At 43.5% G+C, this 22590-nt stretch overlaps 1 protein-coding gene across 1 annotated transcript in view; it reads left to right on the plus strand.

Moving 5' to 3' along the window:
* The window catches only part of sfmbt2 (Scm like with four mbt domains 2), a 43813-nt gene that overhangs the window by 3038 nt on the left and 18185 nt on the right, over positions 1–22590 (plus strand). The window contains 3 exon segments of the mRNA XM_069725591.1: positions 4895–5099; positions 5954–6048; positions 11648–11888. Coding sequence (XP_069581692.1) covers positions 5009–5099; positions 5954–6048; positions 11648–11888 — 427 coding nt within the window. The 5' untranslated portion in view covers positions 4895–5008.

The raw sequence follows: 22590 nt of genomic DNA on the forward strand, positions 1-22590 counted from the left end.
CCTGCAGGCTTTTTAAGCTTCAGGTCAACTCTTATGAAAAACTGCAGCAACGACTCGGCTTCGTTTCTGGGATAATAAAAAAAACAAAAAAAACAACAACTAAAAAGTGAGTCGAACAGTCGAGAGTCTGAACATCAGCCTGCGGATGGTTTTCTGTCTCCTCGGGGTTATAAAACTTGTTTAACTAGCGAGGGACCAAATAAAATAAAAAATTCAACATGTTCTTACAAGGAGTCGATGAGATTATCTGAGTTGACTTTGGGAGATTTAAGCACTGAAATTTAAATTCCCTTCTTTCCATTTACAAACTTTACGCCCTTAAAATTTATTATAAAGACTCCGTCTTGAGGGAAAACACATGTTTTAGACGTCTTCGTACACATGAATGTGTCTTTTGTCTAATGAGGAAATTCTTTTTTGCATTAACTTGATGAAGAAGAAAAGAAAAGGAAAAAAAAAAAAAAAAAAGAATAAAATGCGTGACCTCTTGAATTCCAGAGGATTTTCCAAAAGTTTACGAAGATAATAAATATGTCAGGGAGAGTTTTTAGGGAAATGAGCAATGCTAGGCTTTAAGTATTTGAACGGTGACACACTTCCTGTTGTTTTTTTTGGGCTCTGACTTTGAGCACACTGGATTTGAAATGAAGCAACTTTCAGTTTTAATGTTTTCAGGGTGTTTTTGGGGGCATTTTCTTCTTTTATTAATACATATTGCCTTTAATTTCTGGGAAGCGCAGGTGGACAATGACAGGGCTGCAACCTCCTACACGCCTCATCTGATGTGGTGGTGAAAGCCCTCAAATTAAAGCTCAAAGTCGGCACTTTAACCACACAGCCGTCCTCATGGAAGCAAAAAAAAAACACAAAAATGCGAATGCCCATAACGGCAGAGACTTCGAAAAACTCCCATTGGGGCTGCAGTTCCTCACTCGTTTCATATTTGGTTGATAGATTCATCTTTTCTTGTATAAAACGATTGAGAAACAGCCCAAAACACGAAATATGCGCAATTCAAAAGCAGAAAAAGCCGCAAAATCGTCACATTTGAAAAGCAAATGTTTGTTGTTTACTTTCTTCATTACCGACCGTCCGGGGGATAAATTACAAGTTGCGATTAATATCTGCTTTAAATAACCGTAAAAGTCCGTAAAAACGTCACTCGTGCTTCAAACCGCTTCGCTTGAAAGCGTTGGAACAAAAATATCTGCGTTGCTCAGTCGGTGTGGGGGAAAAAAAAAAAAGGCCTTTTAAGGGGGAAGAGAGGAAAAAAAAAACCCACAAAAAAAACAGGTTGAAGAGCGGCTGCGAACTGCTCCTCCTCCCGTGTGATTGCAGTGTTTGAGTGCACTTTGATGAGTTTTAATGAGAGCCGTAGAGAGCTGCTGCACGCCGTCGTCGACGGCGACGCGTCGCTGCTGCCGGAGGATCGGAGGCAGCGGGAGGAGAGAGAGGGGCGAGAGGGGCAGCGCACGGCGTCATGTGAGCCAAATTAGCTCAGCTCGTTGTTTACGCAACGGATGTATGCTGGAGTCACTGTGGGACGTCAGGGGTGTGTGTGTGTGTGTGTGTGGGGGGGGGGGATGACACACACACACTGGGGTGGTTGTGGAGACTGTCACAGCCTTTGTACCGCAGCCTCACAGTTCTCCAAACACCCTCGGCTCAAACGGGACTATCTTCTGTGCGCTTTTAATTTTCTTTGGATTTTTTTTTTCTTCGGAAGCCGTTTTTTTTTTTGTCCCGTCGTGGGATCGTCACGTTTTCTTTTCTTTTTTTTTTTTTTTTGCCTTCGTGGGTCCAATACGAGGATTTTGGGTCGGCTCACCCAGTCGTGGAATAATTTGTGTTTTCTGCTCTTTTGGATGCTGATTTTTGTTTTCATTGAGGGGGTGGGTGGAAGGGGGAAGAGTGATGACCTCGGAAGCTCGGAGTTGTTGTTGTTGTTGTTTTTGTGGGCTTTCTTTGGGGATCGCTGTGTGACGGCAGCTTAATTGCCAGGTTGATGAAAGTGTGTGGAAGTGAGTCACTGGTGATGTGACTGCGTGACCGAGGACAACCACCAGGCAAGTTACAAACTGTCCTGTTGTTGAGAAGACATTCGTGTTGATTTTTATTTGTTTTTCTTTCCTATGTAAATACTTCTTTATGACAACCTGTCTCCGATGTGTTGTCCTCATCTCGCTAAGCTCATTCTTACAGCTTTAACGAAGCACCACAAGGAGTGATAAGCAGTTAATTCTCTGTTCGCTGCTTCTGCAGTTCGGGGATTTGCTTGTTTTTTCTCTGTTTTATGTCATCGTAAACTGAACATTTAAGAGCTCTGGACTGCCGCTTGGACAAAACAAGTCATTTAATGATATCAACAGGGACTCTGAGTGATGGCCTTTTTTTTTTTCTTCTTTTTTTTTTACTGTTTTGTGATGTTTTTTTTACCCGACAAAATAATCAAGAAATGGTGCTCGGATAGATCAGGAATGAAAATAACTGAGTTGCAGCTTAAAAAAAATACAGACTAATATACTTTTGCATTTATATTTAAAGGCTCCGGGACGAGGGATTTCCAACCCATTTGTTGGACTACCGAGGGGATTAGTGGGACAGGGAAAAAAAAAAAAAAAATTGCTACATAGAGTTAATTTCTTATAACGTTCGCTCAAACGAAAGAGGTTGAGAGCAGAAAAACCTTTTCAACGAGCGCTTCCGCTGACGTCCGGAGCAGTTATGACTCTTTTATGGGATATGATGTTGAGCATCAGGAAGAACAAGCAGCGGTGCTTCTCAACACGGCGTTAAGTGAGTCGACTGGTTAAAACATGAATTTGTAACGACAGCGAGAGGCTTCGAGGTCTGTTTGATTCGGCTCAGACCGACCGACGCAGACCAGCGTGCATTTTCTTCATAGCGATCACCAGAGCGGCGCGTTCGCGACCATCGCGGCGACTGTTTACTTGTTTGTTTGTTTGTTTATTGTTGAACAGGGAACGCGCCGGCAAACGTACAGACAAGAAGTGTTGGCGATGTAACGCACACGGGGTGATAATCGACACATCGAGTGATCCGATTAGTTTTGGTTGCACGTTACTATTTTGTGAGCGCACGAAAGAACTCGGCACGACATACCTCACGCCCGGCGGCCATCACAAGAGTGGGCGGCGTCTTCCTGACCTCGACACCGATTGGTTGGCAGGCGGCGTGTATCTGATGTCGGCGTGTCGTCCGTTCAGCTGGTCGCGTTCTCTGTTTGAATGCAGAAAAATGGAAGAATGATTCGAACCTGTTGCCATCGTACTATTATCATTATTATTATTATTATTAAGCTGTTGCTACCATCATTTATTTCCCTCTCTGAAAAACAATAGTTTTCCATTCTTCGTGGAAAACTATTTTACAGTTAAATACTTCGTCTCCTCCCGACGTGGCTTCTTTCTACTTCTATTGCGCTTCTTTTTCTTCTTCTGCTGTTTAATGGCCGATGATAGCCGGTCTCAACTTCCTGTAATTGATCTTAAAGTCTGACAGTTCAAAAGGCAGACTTGTTTCGGTTTGATCTGGACGGAGAGCACCTCTTCCCGTCGAGTCGTATTCTGGTCCTTTGTATCCGAGGCTCCTTTAACACCCGCTGTTGTGGTTCAAAGGTCGAGTCCAAACAACGTAGGTGCGAGAGCGCCATAAATCGACCTGAAAACAGACAAACAAGATAAACAATAAAGCAAAAGATACGACCCGGTTAGTCGTCGTTCCGTTCAAAGTTTGTGACGGAAAAAGAAATCGACCTCTGACCTCGTTGGGCTCTGCAGGTCGGACGTGAGGCCGAAGTTTATCAGCACTTCGAGACACATTCGAACCCGTTGGCGTCTGAATCCAGCTGAAGATAGTGAGCACCGATCAGCGGGAGACTCTGCTTCATCTTAAAGAATCAGAAAATACCAGGAAAGGGACGATGAACGTTTTTATTGCGGGTCATTTCAAAACTCTTTAAAAAAAAACAAAATAAAAACAGTAACCCCTTGCCAGTTATAAATACACGAGCATGACTGATGACGTCATTGGTAAAATTGAGTGCGAGAGCTTCTTGAACGCATCACACATTCATGTTTACAGTCGTATTTCCTCTTTCATTTCCCAGACGGAACTGCGGCGGCTTTTTGTTGTTCTGCCTCCACGCTTGCCTGAATGCATATTTTTCAAGCCGGACTAATTTCCCGGCCTATTGCATCGCTCGTGTCCTTCCAGTTTTTCTACTTTGTTCGCCTCTGATTGGTTATCTGATGGGAGTTTTTTTTTTTTTTTTTTTTAGCTCTGGTATGCAAATACTTGCAGCCGGCAGACAATATGCATGAAGAGTATTTCAGCAGGCAGGATGAGGAAGCAGATGATGAGAAAAAAAAAAAAAAAAGTTTCCTACTTTAATGATTTAGAAAATAAAGTTTGTGTACTTTAGAGGGATGCGGACTTTTTTTTTCCTCTGGGAATTCCCCGACGATCAGCTGACTTTTCCTCAACTCTCGTGTTTACCGAGTTTCTGGAGGTGAAATTCTTCTCTATTCTGCCCATTAGGGCACGATGGCCGTTGCTGTTCATGCAAACCACCCGCTTCTCGTCCTCTAATATTTGAAAGAAATGCTATTTGCATAATTTCCTGTCAGCCAAAAAGACTTTTCCAGATAATTTTTTTTGCCAGATAGTCGATGATTATTTGAGCAAACTTCAAAAGCTTTTATGTTCAAATCGTCGTCGTGTTCCTGGAAGCGAAGAAGCAATAAAAAGAAACTGCCAGCTTCCTGGAAATATCGTGGACTTTTCTTTTTCTGGAAAGCGGGCAGTTTATTTGACGTTATTTGATAAATCCCAGCGTTGATTTAATTTTCTCTTCTTTTTTTTCCTGCTGCAGGGCTGTGGAGGAGAAAAAAAAAAAAAAGAAAAGAGAGAGAGATGCAAGTAAAGGAGAACTGAAAACGCTTTCGGGTCAGAGAGTTAACCCTCACCAGGAAGTGGAAGGCGCAGGATGCAGTCTCGCGCTCGGGAGCAGCCGCCGGCCGTCGCCGCGGTGACGTCACACTGTCCGACCAATGGGAAGAAAGAAGAGGTGAACACAGGTGAGACTCTTACCGACGGTTGGTCTCATGATGCTGCACTCGACATGGACAACTCTTAGATACGCTCGTCTCGTTTTCTTTGCGTTTACGTTCATCACTTTTATCTATTGTACATTTTCCTTCTCTCCCCCCCCCGCCCTCCCGTCTTTGCTTCTTATGCTCGGGTTCGTCTCGCATGACGCGATGCCGTGTAACGTTACAGGTGATGCTTCAAAATATAGAAAATAAATAAAGTGCATAAACACAAATACAGTTCAAATATAAAATAAAGCAATATTCACGGTACTTCAAAGGGCAGGCAAAAGTGCAAGAGAGCTAACGCGTCACTGAGAAACTATGAATGTGTGTGTGTGTGTGTGTGTGTGTGTGTGTGTGTGTGTGTGTGTGTGTGTGTGTGTGTGTGTGTGAAAAACGGAGCAGACGTTACGATCTACTTGAAACAAACTCCATCAAGACATCAGCTGCCTGCCATCTTCCTCTCATTACACCGAGCAGGTTCAGTCCCGCACACTTCACACCGAGCAGTCTCCAGAGACACACACACACACACACACACACACACACACACACACACACACACACACACACACACACACACACACACACACACACACACACACACAGTTAACTCACACTCACAGAAACACGACGGAGAATAAAAGTGACACTTAAATATCTCAGTCCCCGACGGGCAAAGTGAACAATTTCCACCTTCAGGAGAAGATTTGTGGACGTTATGTAAGACGAGCTGCAGCCTGCTGCGCTCACTACCGCGCCGCGAACCATTTCCGTGCTTTGACGCCACGTTACGACCATATTAATTATTCGTAATTGTTTTTTGGTGATTTGGTCAGATGCGGTTTCCATGGAGGAAGAGGCAGAGTTCAACTGGGAGGAGTACATGGAGGAGACGGGGGCCGTCGCCGCCCCTCACACCACCTTCAAACATGTGAGTGATCTTAAAGCCCATCCCTCGGTGATCCCTTAAACACAGGCCTCGCGCTTTAAGCACCGTGCGCATAAAATCCCTTAACGACACATCGGAGCGAGCCGGGGCCGAGCAGCGCCGCGTTGATGCCGCTCGACGCAGCGCTCGCTTTGCTTTTTGTTTCACAAGTCGTCGGACGGCTTTTGCCGTTTTTTTTTTTGTGTTTTTTTTTTTTGTAAAACACAACCGAAGCACAAAAGAAAACAACGATAGCGTGCAAACAAAACGAAGCACCTTGCTGTCACTCCGAGTGAATAAAAGCAGCGAAGTCCTAAAGGCATCCCTCATCATTTCCAGTATTTCATGCTTCTCTACTCTCATTATAAACAACATCATGCATGAAATATCCCAATATTCTCTCTTTTCTCTCGCTGCTCTCCGACTCGTCCGCCGAAGACACGAAACCTTAAAATGGGTCAAAATGGGTTTTAAAGTCTCAGTGATTTCCGGAAACATCTGGCTTCTGGAGTTTTTTTTTTTTTTTTTTTTTTTTCCACAGACATTTTCTAAAGTGGAAACTCCTTCGTGGAGAGAGAGAGAGAGAGAGAGAGAGGAGGTATGAGGAGGGAAGGTACTGTTGTTGGCAGCGACTCTCCGGGCCAGCTGCGCTCCGCTCCGATTCGCTGAGCTGAAAACTCAAATCAGCTGACCCGCGTGTTGCCGTCGCCGACAGGCCACACCCTGTCGTAACAACGTCGAGTACACCTGCTTCGTCTCTCCGACCTCACGCATCCACAAAGGAGCAAAACACAATCTGTATTTCACACATTTGTTTTCCAGCTGAAATCGACGGAGTTTGAAGCTGCTGCGTGTTAACAACACCAACAGAAATAACTCTGATTCAGCTAATTAGTTTTCCACTATAATTGTTGTTGTTGTTTTTCAGGCTAATGCTAAGCTCAGCAGAACCGCTGTCGTGCCAAAGTGATGATGAATTTACCTCCCGAGGCGAAGCTGGATATAACCGACTATATTCGTGTTCACTAGACTGTTTTTCTGCTTACAGAATATACAGCAAAACAATGAAGGACAACAGGGAAGCGCTTTCCTGAAGTCTTCAATGACAGATTTACTACTTTTGTAATTTCACACTGTTGTATTTTAGCAAAAGTGTTAGTTAGGTAATTTTATGTAAAAGTCAGTTGAAAAAAGGAAACATAAAATACCTTCTTTACTAATGTTGGACTTTTACAATGTCCCTTAACTGAGTTGATTGACGCTGATTACATCCTCTCTTATATTATATATACAGACGTTTTAAATCTGGTGTCTGGTGAGACATTCCCGCTCTGGGTGGATGATGCCTACTGGGCGTGCTCAGTAGGAATGCAGCGAGTGTTTGAAGATGACGTCGCGGTAGTTTGAAGTGTCGCTATGACGACCAGCTACACTTAGGACTGTAGTACCCCGTGGTACCTGGAACTAGAAGTGAGTAGAAGACATTACATTACATTACATTACATTTAGCTGACGCTTTCATCCAAAGCGACTTACAATAAGTGCATTTCAACCATGAGGGTACAAAACCCAGAACAACAGGAATCAAGAAAATACAATTTCTTCAAGAAAGCCAAACTACTGAGTGCTATCAGTAAGTGTCATTTCAAGCTACTAAAGCGGAGGGAGCGGGCTGGGATGTAGGGTTGGACCATGTCCTGGATGTAGACTGGACCCGATCTGTTCGCAGCATGGTACGCAAATACCAATGTTTTGAAACGGATGCGGACGGCTACTGGTAACCAGTGAAGGGAGCGGAGGAGGAGGAGGAGGAGGAGGAGGAGGAGGGGAGTAGTGTGAGTGAATTTCGGGAGGTTAAAGACCAGTCGAACTGCTGCATTCTGGATGAACTGCAGAGGTCGGATGGCACTAACAGGGAGACCCGCCAGGAGGGAGTTATAGTAGTCCAGATGTGAGATAACCAGAACCTGGACCAGAACCTGGACCAGAGCCTGGACCAGAAACTGGACCAGAACCTGCGCCGCCTTCTGAGTGAGAAGAGGACGTATTCTCCTGATGTTGTGCAGCATGTATCTACAGGAACATGTCGTTGCAGCGATGTTGGCAATAGACTGGAGAATGTGAGATGGGATGAGGTCAAGGGGGCAGGTGGTTGGGCGGGCAGAGGTTACCAAAGTGAGAACTTGATTGAGAGACAGGGGGGTGAAAGAGGAAAGCGAAGGGGATGACTCAGGGGAAGACAGCAATAACGTGGTGGAAAAGTGGAGTTGATTTTGCTTATTTCTGAGTTTTTGTTGTTGTTGATGCACATTAGTCCCCGTTGCCAGATATATTTTACAGTTTTACATCTTTACTTGTTGGTTGTTAGAAATGACACAAAACTGGTATGAAAGGTGATTTACCAACACAGTTTGATCAATAGGATTGATTAGTTTTAATCCACGTAACCGTGAACTGTTACAGCAGTGCCTTTTTCAGAAGATGTAGATGTTTTTCCTGGTTTTTGGTAGTTTATATATGTGTATATATATATATATACATTAAAATGCTGATTTAACATCTATTATATGACGGGTAACCGACTACATTATTTTATATGCAGAAGATTGTTTGCATTTTTTTTTTCTTCTGGCATTTCAGCATTTAATCAGATGATTTTCAGTCACTTGTAGCAGACTAAACACTTCCCCTAAAAACTCAGGCTGCACCTGACCTACACATGACGAGGCTCTGCCCCCGTTTGCCGCGTTACATCACAGGAGAGGGCCAGATGGGCGAACGTAGCTGATCCTGGATGTGAGGTCTTTATCCACCTCGGATGATTCCCGTGTTTGACCGACGGAGCAGCTGTCTTTCCCCCCCGACGAGGCTCACGGCGCTCAGGGCGGCCGAGGAGAAAAAAAAAAAAAAAAAAAAAAAGGTGGAGACGTGTGTCTGCTGGTGATTTGAGTTTTCTTTTTTGTTGTTGTTTTTTTTGGCTGAAGAAGCGTATCGAGTGTTTTCCGTTTCTTGCGTCACTCGCGAGCCCCGAACGTAACAGATTAGAATACGTGAGCTTTTTATAAGCGCGCCGCGATGTTTGGACAAAAACTGACTGCGCTGTGATTTGAGCGGCAGAGGTCTCTCGGGAGGCTAAATTGCCTTGTTGGTAAGTGGATTGAGTCACTGGGAAACAGACCATGAATTCCCCAGAAAAATGTGATTCAGTAAAGTGCAGCCCTCTCTCTCTCTCTCTCTCTCTCTGGACAAATTGAAACAGTGATTTCTCTTGGGCCTGTACCCCCTCCTCCCCCTACCACACACACACACACACACACACACACACACACACACACACACACACACACACACACACACACACAGAGTCCGTGCTTCTTGCAGAGGCCGCCCGTAGCTCTCTTACATAAGCCAACCGGAGTGATACAGCACGTTTGCATTGTTGTAGCAGGAAGTCACGGGGCCGTATCTATTGTGTTTATTTCTAAGATGTTGGCTTTTTCCATTCACTTTTTGTGTGTGTGTGTGTGTGTGTGTGTGTGTGTGTGTGAGAGTGTGTGCGTGCGTGTGTGTGTGTGTGTGTGAGTGTGTGCGCATGCCGAGCGTTGAATGTGAACATCCTGTTGGGCTTGTAATGTTCTGGAGAATTGTATGGCAGCCCGTGGCCACGGAGGAAACGCATTATGCAGCGCTGCATTCATATACAGATTTATCGCTCTCGCTCTCTCCGCACAAGGACAAACTGGGAGGCTGTTGTTTGGCTCGGAGGTTGCTGGTTTTTTTTGACCGTGTTTTTCCTGAAAGTCACCAGCTTTATGAATTCTGCTGATTATCTTTTAAATGTCACCCGTACTCACCTCACCTGCGCTCTGTGGCACCGTGACGCGGTTCCCGTAGCGGCCGTCAAACACTCGAGTCTGTCGATTAAAGCGTAACGACAAGAAACGCAAGTGATAAAAAAAATATATATATATATATTGTGACATGAGACGAGATGTCATGTTTCATTATGACGGGGTTTTACCAGCCGTTATAACACTTAGGGTGCAGCACCCACACACCATGAGCCACTATAACGTCACTAAAATCCTTGTTTTACCAATGTTTGGCAATTATTATTATTTTTGTCACGATAGTAGTCAAAAATTGTGAAAATACAATTTTATGTCACATAACTGCCCGCAAAATTGATTATTTAAAGCCAGAAAAAAAATCTCATCATAGTTTCCCATAACTCAAGGGAACATCTTTATATCCTTAGATCCTTTGAATCTAATCCAGCAGTTACAGTTCAGCAAAACCATTTTTCTGAGATTATTTGACTGCTGTAAAGAGACGGCTTTAAAAAAACAAAAAAAAAAAAAAACATATAGTATGGATTAAATTAAAAAAAAACAAAAAAACAACAACATTAAATTGGAAAACAGATATTCCCATGATGCAACTGACAGCAATTTTTTGTTCGGTCGCCCATGCCTCAGTCAGCCTGGCTCCGCCCACTTCACAGTTTAAATCTTGTCTGTGACATTAAGGTTTGCTCCGCCTCTAAACGGCGGACCAATCAGCGGCCACTATGGGCGTTTATAAACAACGGCAGCGGTGGTGCAGCTAGCAAGACGTTTCAGCAACAAATATGGAGGACAACACGGCATAAAGCCTGCTTTAATAGTTTCAAAGTTAACCCCGAGGTCGACTCCCAGCAGGATGCAGCGACTGGAAACGATCCCCGGCAGACCCATACGTTCACGGGGTGGATTCGGGTCTGGGAATGCCGGGCTTTCTCCCTCCATGTTCACATCCCCATGCAATCACTTTATAACACCGGCTGTCCGTAAACTGGTTTTGAAGTTTCGAGGTCAACCTCAGCGGTTATTTTTCTCTTTTTCTTAAAAGCTTCAATCCAGAGCAGCAGAAGACATTAAACAACTTGTTCCCACAGGCTGTCGAACTTCCCATAAACTGACCTTTAAGTGTAAAAGCGGAGTCCCCCCCCACCACGTTACCTCTGTTTCCTAGTATGCAAATATATTCAGAAAGCACCACTCGTTATCCTCAAAACACTGAGATTACGTCAATATGAAGGAATTCTGTCAGAAACCATTTTCACCATCCAGCCCTGCTGTCCACCTCTTTTTTTTTTTTTTTTTTTTTTTGGGGGGGGGAAGTTACATATACGAAGCAGTTTCTGGAGGAAAACTTCTCTTCGGTCACGAAAACGTTTCGCTCGGTCTGCATGGAGATGTAGCGGCCAACCAACAGGGCAAAGATCAGACAGGCTGTAAACAAACCCCCGAGTTTAACCAGCCTCACCTGAAAGGAAAAAAAACTAAAGATTAACCCAGTAGCCGAACGGTCTAAATCGAACAAAACTCCAGTTGTTTCCGAATTAACTTTATTTGTGCGCGCGCAGTTTTTATTTATGCAGTTTACGGGATAACTTAATTATACGCTCTCACGTTCAGGTTCACCCACAAATGAAGCAGTTTAGATAATAAACTGTCTGTTTTTAAATCTACAGTCTGGGAAAAAAACAAAATGTGTCTTAAAAATAAAAAATATATATATTAAGAATATTCCTCTACTGACCCCCCCCTCCCCTTTCCAGGTGGAGATCAGCCTTCAGAGCAGCTTCCAGCCGGGCATGAAGCTGGAGGTGGCCAACAAGAGCAGCCCGGACACGTACTGGGTGGCCACCATCATCACCACGTGCGGCCAGCTGCTGCTGCTGCGCTTCAGCGGCTACGGCGAAGACCGCAAGGCCGACTTCTGGTGCGACGTCATGACAGCCGAGCTGCACCCGGTGGGCTGGTGCGCCCAGAACGACAAGACCCTCATGCCCCCCGAAGGTAGGAAGAAAACACACAAATACACAAACGCAAATACATTTGACCTCAAGGCTCATAATTTATTGATTTAAAAAATAATTTAAAACAGGAAAAAGCTCAGAATTGGGTTTAAATCATATGAAATAAAATAAAATCGGACTTCAAAAACACAAAACACTGGATTTTTTTTTCCGACTGATGGCAGCCGATAAACTGCAGCTTATTTCCATTTCCTTCCCATTTTTCTGTTCAGTTTGTGTTTGGAGAGAATTTAGCGAGCGAGCACCTTTTTTTTAAAAATACTTTTTTATTCATTGAAATCATTAAAATTGAGGATTTCAGGTCAACTGTGTTAAACGGGAAGCGGTCTAATACAGTCTGTTGTTTACATGCCAGCAGCTGTTTGAGATGCGTAAAAGTGATGAAACCCGCCCCTTGTCTGCTTCTGATTGGCTCTTGATTCTGATATAAGTGTGCTGGCCAATCAGAGCCAGAGTAAGGTGGGTTTCAGTGGAAGTGACAAAATAGGAAAAAATATGGCTGTAAAAATCTGTGTCAACCAAATTTGCTCTTTTTGAAATAATAGTTATATTTAACTAAAATGATGAGCCTTGATTTTCTGGCGTATTTCTAAATCGCTGAGCAGTGCTGCTGAGAAGAGGATTGTGGGTACTTACTCACACACGGCGTCCTTATTCAGTTCAAACATTGGAAAGTGTCAGTTTGACGTAACTTACACACACAGACACGTAACATGAGCACCTCCCGTCTTTACCTTTCAAAGAACTCGGAATAAACTGAGTGGACGGACAGGTTTCTGCCATTGATCACATCACACCCTCGCTGTCGCGCTCAACCAGCTTAAATCAATGCAAGGCAGCTCACCTGCTCTCTGAGACAGCCGGCTGTCCTCAACTCCACCTTTCTGAAACCCAGCATCACCCTTAACTTCCAATCTCGCCCTCTTTCACAACATCACAACTTTCGCAGCAGATGTTTTTTCCACCTGCAGCTCAGATAGATGACTCACCCCCTCGCCGGCTTCCTCACGCCGTTTATTTCTCCCGACCCTTCCCCGCTGATGGATAGCTTTGCCGCCTCCCGTCGTCGTGGAGACGACCTGGATAAGTTTTTCCACCTGACTCCAGATGTCCTTTTTTCACTCAGCGCCGCTCTTTTCATCCACTTCCTCTGCTGTCTTCTGCAGCGGCGACAACGTCCGTGTTCACAAGCTGCTCGGCAGATTATCTTTGAAAAGGGGAAACGACAGATTAAATGTACTTATCGCACTGGTTTACTGTTACAAGTCACCAAACGTTGACACGACTGAAACAGGGCCGCATGTGATGATCATTTTATCTGACAGGGAGTTTAAACTGTCCTAAAAATGCCCGAAAATAAAAAGTCCAAAACCGACAGATATTCAATTTACAAATCACAAAATATTGGGTTGAAAAGTAAAATAGCTCTTCTTCATTTTGCTTAAACAGCAATTTCGGTTTTAAGTCAAGACTGAAAAATTCATGTAAAACATGTCAGCTGTGGCTTTAATATGCGTTTTCTGTACATCCATTTAAAAGAAACATTACAAACACTGTGTGGATGCACAGTGAACTTTCAATCACGAATACACTCGTAGGACGCACTGTGATGTTTCATGTTATATAACTTTCATTCACTTAACAATAAAACGTTGAAGCCGAACGTTCACCGTTAACTTCCATTTCATCATCCTCCATCCCGGGTTTGTTTATGTAAACCGCTTCTACTTTTACATGTCGTTACTATAGCAACCAATGTGATGAGACCGAGACTGAAGATTAAAACCTGAACACAAGAGATCGGATCTGATCATTTTTAATATGTAATACAGCCAGTTAATCTAGAAGATTGAACTCTGAGACTGACAGTATAAACATAGTCGGAGTTAAGTTCAATAAAAAAAAAAAGAAAAGATATTTTCTGTTTAGTTTTAAACTAAAACCACAATCTGAAGCTTTAGTTGTCCAACGTGGGACATAAGATGCCAAACTGGCTGTCAAATGTCTGAGCTGTATGCGTCCATCCATCGACCCCGACCTCCTCCCTGCGGGTTCAGTGCTACAATTAACCTTTTTATGGATCTGGGCACAGAAGTGTACGAATTGGTCGCACAGGTTTGCAGAGGCTGATACAGAGGTACCAAGTCGGGAGGCGGGTTTTAGCTGGAGAGTAAAACAAATAATATATAAACATAACAAGTCAAAATCAGAAAAAAAAATAAAAATAAAAGAACAGTCATGCAAACATCCCTAAATCCTGCACGTTTTACGTTTCTTCCAAAATATTAATTTGCAAAGCCGATTAAAGTAAAGCAGCAAATTTTCACTTGAGAAAATTCTGTAGGTGTTCAAACTTGTTTTTCATTCCATCCATCGTCCTCGTCTGATCATAAACTGATAATTTATATCGATATAGATAAGAAACTTACATTTTTCCACTAAAAGAAAATCTGGTAAAAACTACAAAATACCCACTGATGTCAGCGAGCTCACATTTCCCCGTTTATTTGGTGTAAATATCTGACGTGGCTGCTGACATGTCGATGATGAAAACTGAAGCAGAAATCATGTAACGGCAGGTTTTTATTCCCTGAAGAAGCTTCTGCAACATGCTGTCAATTTGTGAATATGACCCCCCCCCCCAAACAAAAACTACTTTGTTGCTTCATTTCAAGGATTTGCATCATGTTATGCACATTTCAGTGTGTGTATGTGTGTATGTGTGTGTGTGTATTTTTGAGTGCTTACAGCTGTGTTACAGTCACCTGTCTTATTTGTTTTTTTTTTTGTTTGTTTTTTTTTATCTCTCAGATAACGTTTACCTAAGAAAAGGTAAGCGGCTCTTACAGTGCCTCTGACTAACTCGCCTGCCCGGCTCACTAGTGGCTAACATGAAATCAACTTCAGCCCTCGGAGCTGCATGGACAGTGTGCTTCCTCTTCCTCTTCCTCCTCCTCCTCCTCCCCTTCCTCCTCCTCTTTTCACCTCTGCAGGGAGTGACCTCACTGCTCGGTCATCATTGCCTTGCCTCTTTTTCTTGCATGTGACTCTTTTTCTAGCTGAGTGCAGAGTGAGTGTGTCTTAGCGGAGAGATAACACGCACACACACACACACACACACACACACACACACACACACACAACACGCACACACACTGCTGTTTTTGTGCCTGCTCAGACCAAGCTGTGCTCTGGTGATAACTCGTGCAAAAAAACGAAGCCGCTCGGTGAGAAATGCGATGCTTTGATAACGAGGCCTCCTCTTCTCTCGTGCCGCAAAAAAAACACACAAAAAAACACACACACACCAAAGAAAAAAAAAAGAAAAAAGAAGAAGAACGCGGGACCACGAGAAGTGAACAAAGATCTGAAGTTCAAGAACTGGTTGTAAGACGCGTGATAAAATCAGCGTGTTAACGACAAGGATCTCGACCGGGAGGTTTTGGGGCAACGATGTTGACCGCTGACGTCGTATCAGTTCCTCTGCGGCTGAGCGCTCTGCTGGCGTCTTAAAAGGAAAACATCACCCACAAACAATTGGCTCTGTCTCCATCAGTTCATATATTTATCGGTTGATTGTGCAGTTTATAAATCCTGCAAGTCATGTAGGAGGTTTTGCTGAGCTTCCCCTTTGTATTATATACTGCATTCTGCTTTCCTGCTGGTGTGTGTGTGTGTGTGTGTGTGTGTGTGTGTGTGTGTGTGTGTGTGTGTGTGTGTGTGTGTGTGTGTGTGTGAGCAGGGATGTAAAGATGAAGGATTGTTTTTGGCTTGTAATATGACACATTATCCAAAAATTATGCAAAACATACTGACAAATAGGCGACTCGAGAATCAGTTTGACTTATTACACCGAACTATTTGAATGAAACAACTAAATATAATCTTAATGAAATGCTCAATTCAGACAAACGTAACGTTTTCCAAGAGCTAAAACATTCTGCCTCCAAAACTATAGTTGCTTTGACAAAAACGGTCCGATAACGAGCAACAACAACAACCTTTTTTTTTCTTCTCGTGTCTAAACATGAAGATAAAACTTCCTGCTGAAGAAGGAACGCCTTAATTAACTTCTAGAACGATTGATTTATTTTCATCCTCGTTCACGTCGGCGTGCTCGCATGGCGGAAGTCTCGTCTGTGCGTCCGTCCTGCAGCGCGGGGACGTCTCACCAGACACCAGATTTAAAAGCTTCACGGTGACTCACAGGCACTTTTATCTGGCAGTGACGCGTCATTATTCATTTATACGTAAATGTCTACTCCTCCCCGATGGTCTTTCCTGTTAATTCTGCCTACAACGGTTTATTAAAGCGTCCCTCGGGACTCCGTCTGGTAAACTTGCTGTTCCCAGAATGTGCATGGAAAAATAAACACCCATAATACAGAATAAATACGTGTTACAATTGGACAAAGCACAACTAACCAACACACCTAAATACCTCGTCAAACTTGCTTACTCACTCATGAAACACACACACACACACACACACACACACACACACACACACACACACCCACACACACACACACACACACCCACACACACAGTCTCCCTTCTCAGCTCCTCCAATTCAAAAATGCTCCTCTTGCCAACTGATGCGTTCAGCAAAGCTTTTGTGCTCATCAAATCAGCGCCGGCATTAATCAGCGTCTCCGTTTGCAGGAGCAGCGCTGCGAGCGCTTTGGTTGCGTAATTTGCTCGTTTTTAGAAAAAAATAATAAATAAAAAGTCATCCGAGAGACAGTTTAACAGCCATGTTGATTGTTTCTTCCACCTCACCTGTAGTGACGCCCCCCCCCCCCCCCGCCCCCCATCCTACAGCTTATTAGCAGAAAATTACTCACATATTACAAATGTGCAGTTTTTGGGGTTTTTTTAGATGAAAGTTTGAAACAGATTATGGATTTTTTTTTTTTTTTTTGAGGGAATTTTTAAAGGAAAATGTGAAAAAAAAAAATTTGGACAAATGAAGGCGGATCTCGGAAAATGAATGTTTGCCAAATTTTTTATTTTTTTTACTCAGACGGCGTTATGGGAAGTAAAAATTAAACCTACAATAGAGACCTACAACGTTTGACTGAGTTTTTTTTGGTGTCGGGTTCAGAAGCTTGTTCAGACAGAGTCGAGCTGCTGTTGTGAACTCCTTCAAGTGTGTGTGTGTGTGTGTGTGTGTGTGTGTGTGTGTGTGTGTGTGTGTGTGTCAGTTCCCGGATGTGTTTTAGGGGGGTACATTCAACCATTCATGTAAAGAGCTCTCTTAGGCGACATCACAAGTTTGATCATGTGGTGAAGTATCTGCGCTTCTGAACAAATCCTGGCGGAGATCATTTGCATAATGAATTCACCACGCTGCCTCCTGCCAGAGCCTGCCGGAGATGACGCTCGCAGATAGACCTGTCCTCCGCACTTGTGTGTGTGTGTGTGTGTGTGTGTGTGTGTGTGTGTGTGTGTGTGTGTGTGTGTGTGTGTGTGTGTGTGTGTGTGTGTAAGGAGGAAAAAAAAAAACCCCGAAAGGGCCGCGTTGGTTTGGGTGTGACCCGCCGAGCTGTTTTGCTTTAACGCTAAAGATGCATCAATGATCCGCAATCCATCGTGAGAAAATATATTATTTACAGATTTCACTTATATATATATTTTTTTTTAAATTTTTAAACGATCTGGGCACTGGGTGTGAAGCGCAGGTGCATTTAGGGTGTGTCCAAATCCAATTTACTGGTTTAACCTCTGATAATCTTCATGTGTAAAGTGAGGCGAGCGATTCGAAGGGGTTTGTACTGAAAGAGTCTCAATCAATCATCGTCAGCGTGTTTTGGGTGCAAACCAAATGCAATGAACCAATCAGGGTGACATATCCCATTACCTTTGACGGACAGGTGCGCCTCTCGCACGTCGGTCGCTATTTTAACGGGCGGATTTTGCGGAAGTGGTTGGAAAGGAAACCGATCTGCTCGCGTGCAGAATAATAATAACAACAACAACAATCTTTCACGTTGTTCATCTTTTTTTTTCCCCCCTTCATTTTGAACGTTTTGCATGTTTGCGCGCTGCTGCGTGTAACGAGCATGTTATCTTCATAATGAGCTCTTACAATAACAGCATAATAAACGCACCGCTGACTTAAGACCTGTAGTACACTAACAAATAGGGCTCTTGCATGTCGGCGCACTTGCTCGGGTGGCGCGGGAATATTGACGAGAGCGGTGTCGTTCTGCCGCCGACCAGGAAATAACCGCCAAATCTGCAGCTTTAATTATTTTACCCAGAAATCAACGTGTTTTCGTGCCCCTCTGTCTGACAACACCCGACAAACACGCTTGATTCTTCTGTCCAGCTGCAGTGAGTGAAAAAGAAACACTTTTGTGCTTCCTCAGACCTCTTAATTTGAAAAGTCCTTACGTCTGTGGCCCCGCCCCCTTCCTGTTATGTTTTTTTTTTTTTGGACTGAGCGCTCAGATGGGTGCGAGCTGTATTTTCCCTCCCGCTGTCCATCCCGAAAGAAAACAAAAATACCAACGTACTCACAGAACTGCAGTTACTTCGAGTAACTACTCTTTATTTACTTACTTCCCGCGCGACGCTTTTCATTTCAGCAAAGAGTCGCTCGTGCATTTTTCTAATACTTTGCGGGGCCGCTTTGCGTGTCGAGTGTACGATGAGATTTTTTTTTTTTACACGTATTTAACTCGCGACGTGCTGACTTGGCAAAAAAAAAAAATGCTCTCACTAATAATGATTACGGCTAAATCGACCATTTCTGAATCTGAAACACCAGCCGGCAGCCTGGTACACTGACACAAACATCATGTAAAACAAAGTGGGCGGAGTCACACATCCCCCCCCATCCCCCTCCCCTCCCCCCCTCTTCCCTGCTGTAACCTCCAGATTTTGCATGACCTCACAAAGGCTCTCTGTGTCTCTTATAGACGAGAGTGTATTTGTGTGTGTTTACCTTTCGCTGCTTCATTTTCATACGCCGCCGGAGACGTCGAGGTTTTTTTTTTTTTTTTTTTCTTCTTCTCGTGAGCGGAGACCGGAATCAAAGGCGGCCTGCGTGAAAATAAACAGAAGGCACACAATGACAATCAACACACACACACACACACACACACACACACACACACACACACACACACACACACTTATTTACTGTACGTGCTCCTGTGGGCCTCTTTACCGCGAACACATGGAGAAGGTAATTCCTATTTACCACAAATTGCTTTAATTTCCCCCCTCACCACCGTAAACACGTTTAACAATGTACTGTCTGAAGCTGTCCAGACGGACGCGACGGCGATACGCCTCGCGAATGGACGCGCGAAAACGTGGCGCTGTGAGGCGTTTTACGCGCTGCGGTCGCTACCCGTTAAAGGTTAAAGGTCAAAGTGGAGGCCCGGTGGATGAATCCACTTGGGCCCTTTTTATTTATTTATTTTGTCTACCCATTGTGCTCGCAGGGCTTCTCATCTCCACGCCAGCACATAATGACTGGATGGGTGAGGGGGGGGGGGGGATGGCGGGGGGTCGAGCCTAATTTGCTCGCATTAACTCTTGATTAGAATCTGTTGCTCTGCTGTGATCGTGGCTAAAAAAAATAACCACACACACACACACACACACACACACACACTGAGCATTTTTCTTCTTTAATTATAGCGCTGATTATCTAAAGTGAAGCGTTCAAATAAACCTCCAGTTTGTTTACAGCGAGAGAATAAAATGCAAATATTTCAGACGTATATATATATATATATATATATATATATATATATATATTCATATTTGTTTTGTTCGAGTTTTTTTTTTTTAAATGCTAGGTAGTTGCTTGGTTACTTCAGCCAGCTGGGGCCTCTGGGACAAGTGTGTGTTTGTGTGTGTTGGGGGGGCTGGCTCTTGGATAATGTATGGGAGAGACGGAAGGGGAGGTGTGGGGGGAGGGTAGAGGATCTCCTCCCTCAAGGTTAATTATGCACTTATTGTTATGTGAAAGTCAGGCTTTCACCTCTGTGTGTGTGTGTGTGTGTGTGTGTGTGTGTGTGTGTGTGTGTGTGTGTGTGTGTGTGTGTGTGTGTGTGTGTGTGCTGCCTTTGGGGATGAAAATGAAGAGAAATAAATAATCATTTGTGTACAAAGCGCTACAGTATAATGAAACAGCGAGGTGTGTGTGTGTTTGTGTGTGTGCGTGTGTGTGTGTGTGTGTGGGGGGGGGGGGTGCAGAGAGGGTGAAGTTTTACATCGACTTGAGCTCCGCTCGGCTTCATGACTAACGACGGCAGGATCTGTAAAAATAGTTGATCTATTTCTGCACGCCGGAGATCAACACGGGAGCGTGTGTGTGTGTGTGTGTGTGTGTGTGTGTGTGTGTGTGTGTGAGAGAGAGAGAGTGAGTGAGCAGCAGAGAGAGGAATGAAAATAGTCTCACAGGAAAAAACACTATTATTAAACGGGCATACGACGCGTCTGGAGACACGCTCACGTTAGCGTCGCAGGGAAAACTGCGTCGACACGCGTCGATTCATTTGCCAGAAAAAAGAAAAAAAAAATCCTCAGTTGTTGATTTGATTTAAGGCCACGAGAGGATTTATTGATTTGGTCTCATGAGGCAATTACGTATTTAAAGCCCCGAAACGGGCTTCTGTGGAGTTTAGTGTCAGTACTGTTGATTATATTTGCTCAAATTTAGGATTTTAAAAAGGGATTATAAAAGCATTGAAACGCTTTTTCTGGTTTGTTGTTGTTTCGGCTAAAATAAAAAACATTTTCTAAAGAACTAGGAAATGTTTAACGAGGGCAAAGTCAAGAAACATTTGGCCTTTAGTTTCTGTGAATGTAGATGACAGTTTGACTTCCAGTTAATTAATGGTCATAAACTGCTGCCTTGTTTACATTCACAGAGAAAGACTGTGAGAATATTTCAGTGTGTGTGTGTGTGTGTGTGTGTGTGTGTGTGTGTGTGTAAAACCTTTTTTTTTTCTTTGTGTTAAAAGCCACAACTTCTCACTCTGTTGATTACATCACCCACGATGATGCTGTTCCAGTAAACATTTGCTGTGTCGAAAAAGAAAAAGAGAAACAACTTAGATACTTCGAATTTTATCTGGAAAAGAATGGAAGCAGATATTTATAAGAGTGGACGGACTCAACATTCAAATTGTCTGTGTGAGATAGCGAGGAAGCGCCTGAGGCTCAAAACTATAAAGTAAAAGTACTCACATGCTCAGAAAACTGCAGATGTGAACACTAATAAAAATAAAATGTCACATTATTTGAATAGAATTATTCAAATAATAATTCAAATTATATAATAGAGGCGTTTAGGGAAAATCGGTAAACTGTAGTGTCTAGTTATGGCTTCCGTGTGAGGCGTTTAGGGAAAATCGGTAAACTGTAGTGTCTTGTTATGGTTTCCGTGTGAGGTGTTTAGGGAAAATCGGTAAACTGTAGCTACTGGCGATGGCTTCCGTTTGAGGTGTTTAGGGAACATCGGTAAACTGTGTCTAGTTACGGCTTCCGTGTGAGGTGTTTAGGGAACATCGGTAAACTGTAGGGTCTAATTACGGTTTCCGCGTGAGGCGTTTGGGGAACATCGGTAAAATGTATCGCCTAGTTACGGCTTCCGTGTGAGGCGTTTAGGGAACATTGATTTTTCTTCGTTTAACTGCTGTTATTTTAAAATGTTTTTAGAAATACAAGCTTTTAATCATGAATCTTTTTTTTTCTACTAAAAAAAAAGACCAACCTGAAGCTGATGAAACTAAAACCTTGCTGTCCATGTTTTTTTTTTTTTTTGTTGTTGTTTTTTAACTGCTACAAATAAGATCTACTGCCTCGGCTCATCGCCGTGGAAACACACGCACACACACGCCCAGTCGTCACTGGCAAAACCACACAAAACAAGATATATATTTTTTTTAAATATAAAACACACCTCCCAGACCAAACAAACTTAATCCAGAAGCCATTTTCATGATCAGCAGCGTCGCGCTTCAGACCGTCTTTCTCTTTAACTTCAAGCTTGATGTTAATCAGCGCTTCGGGGAACGTCAGCTCTCACACAGTCATTCTGCAACCGTGACTCATCTGGCAACGTCTCTGTGACTCCAATAAGTGTCAAGAGTCTGAGGAGGGTTTTTTTTTTTTTTTTTTTTTAATGTATTTCTTATTTCCTCTATATGTCACTAACAGGAAAAACAGCCACATCCTCCTCAGACTCCTCTGAAAAGGAGGCCGTTTGGAAGAGAAAGTGGACGGATGGGAAGGAAACTGATATCGGGAGTCAAAAAGCAAATGAAAAGCAAAGCAGGCATTATGCAGCAGTGATGCACCCTGGGAAACAGGAAGCGGGCACCAAAAAAAAAAAAAAAAAAAAAAACTAAAACAACACCACACATCCTCATGCAAATGCGTTGGAGCTTTTTAGCTCGGCTTTCGGAGACAGAGCTCGAGTCCACCTGCCGTGTGTGTGTGTGTGTGTGTGTGTGTGTGTGTGTGTGTGTGTGTGTGTGTGTGTGTGTGTGTGTGTGTGTGTGCGTCTATAACAAATATATTCATGTTGTGGCGACATCGTGGGGATTCACCTCCCATGTGAGGGACGAAAAGTTATGGCCAAAATACAAGAAAAAAACAAAGAAAAAAACAACAACAACAACAACCCAGAAACAGCGAATTTGAGGAGATAATAA

This window comes from Brachyistius frenatus, unplaced genomic scaffold (genome assembly GCF_029030835.1).
Source record: "Brachyistius frenatus isolate BFR_SWC_R1_liver_20210118 unplaced genomic scaffold, ASM2903083v1 Contig_431, whole genome shotgun sequence".
Taxonomy (NCBI): Eukaryota; Metazoa; Chordata; class Actinopteri; family Embiotocidae; genus Brachyistius; species Brachyistius frenatus.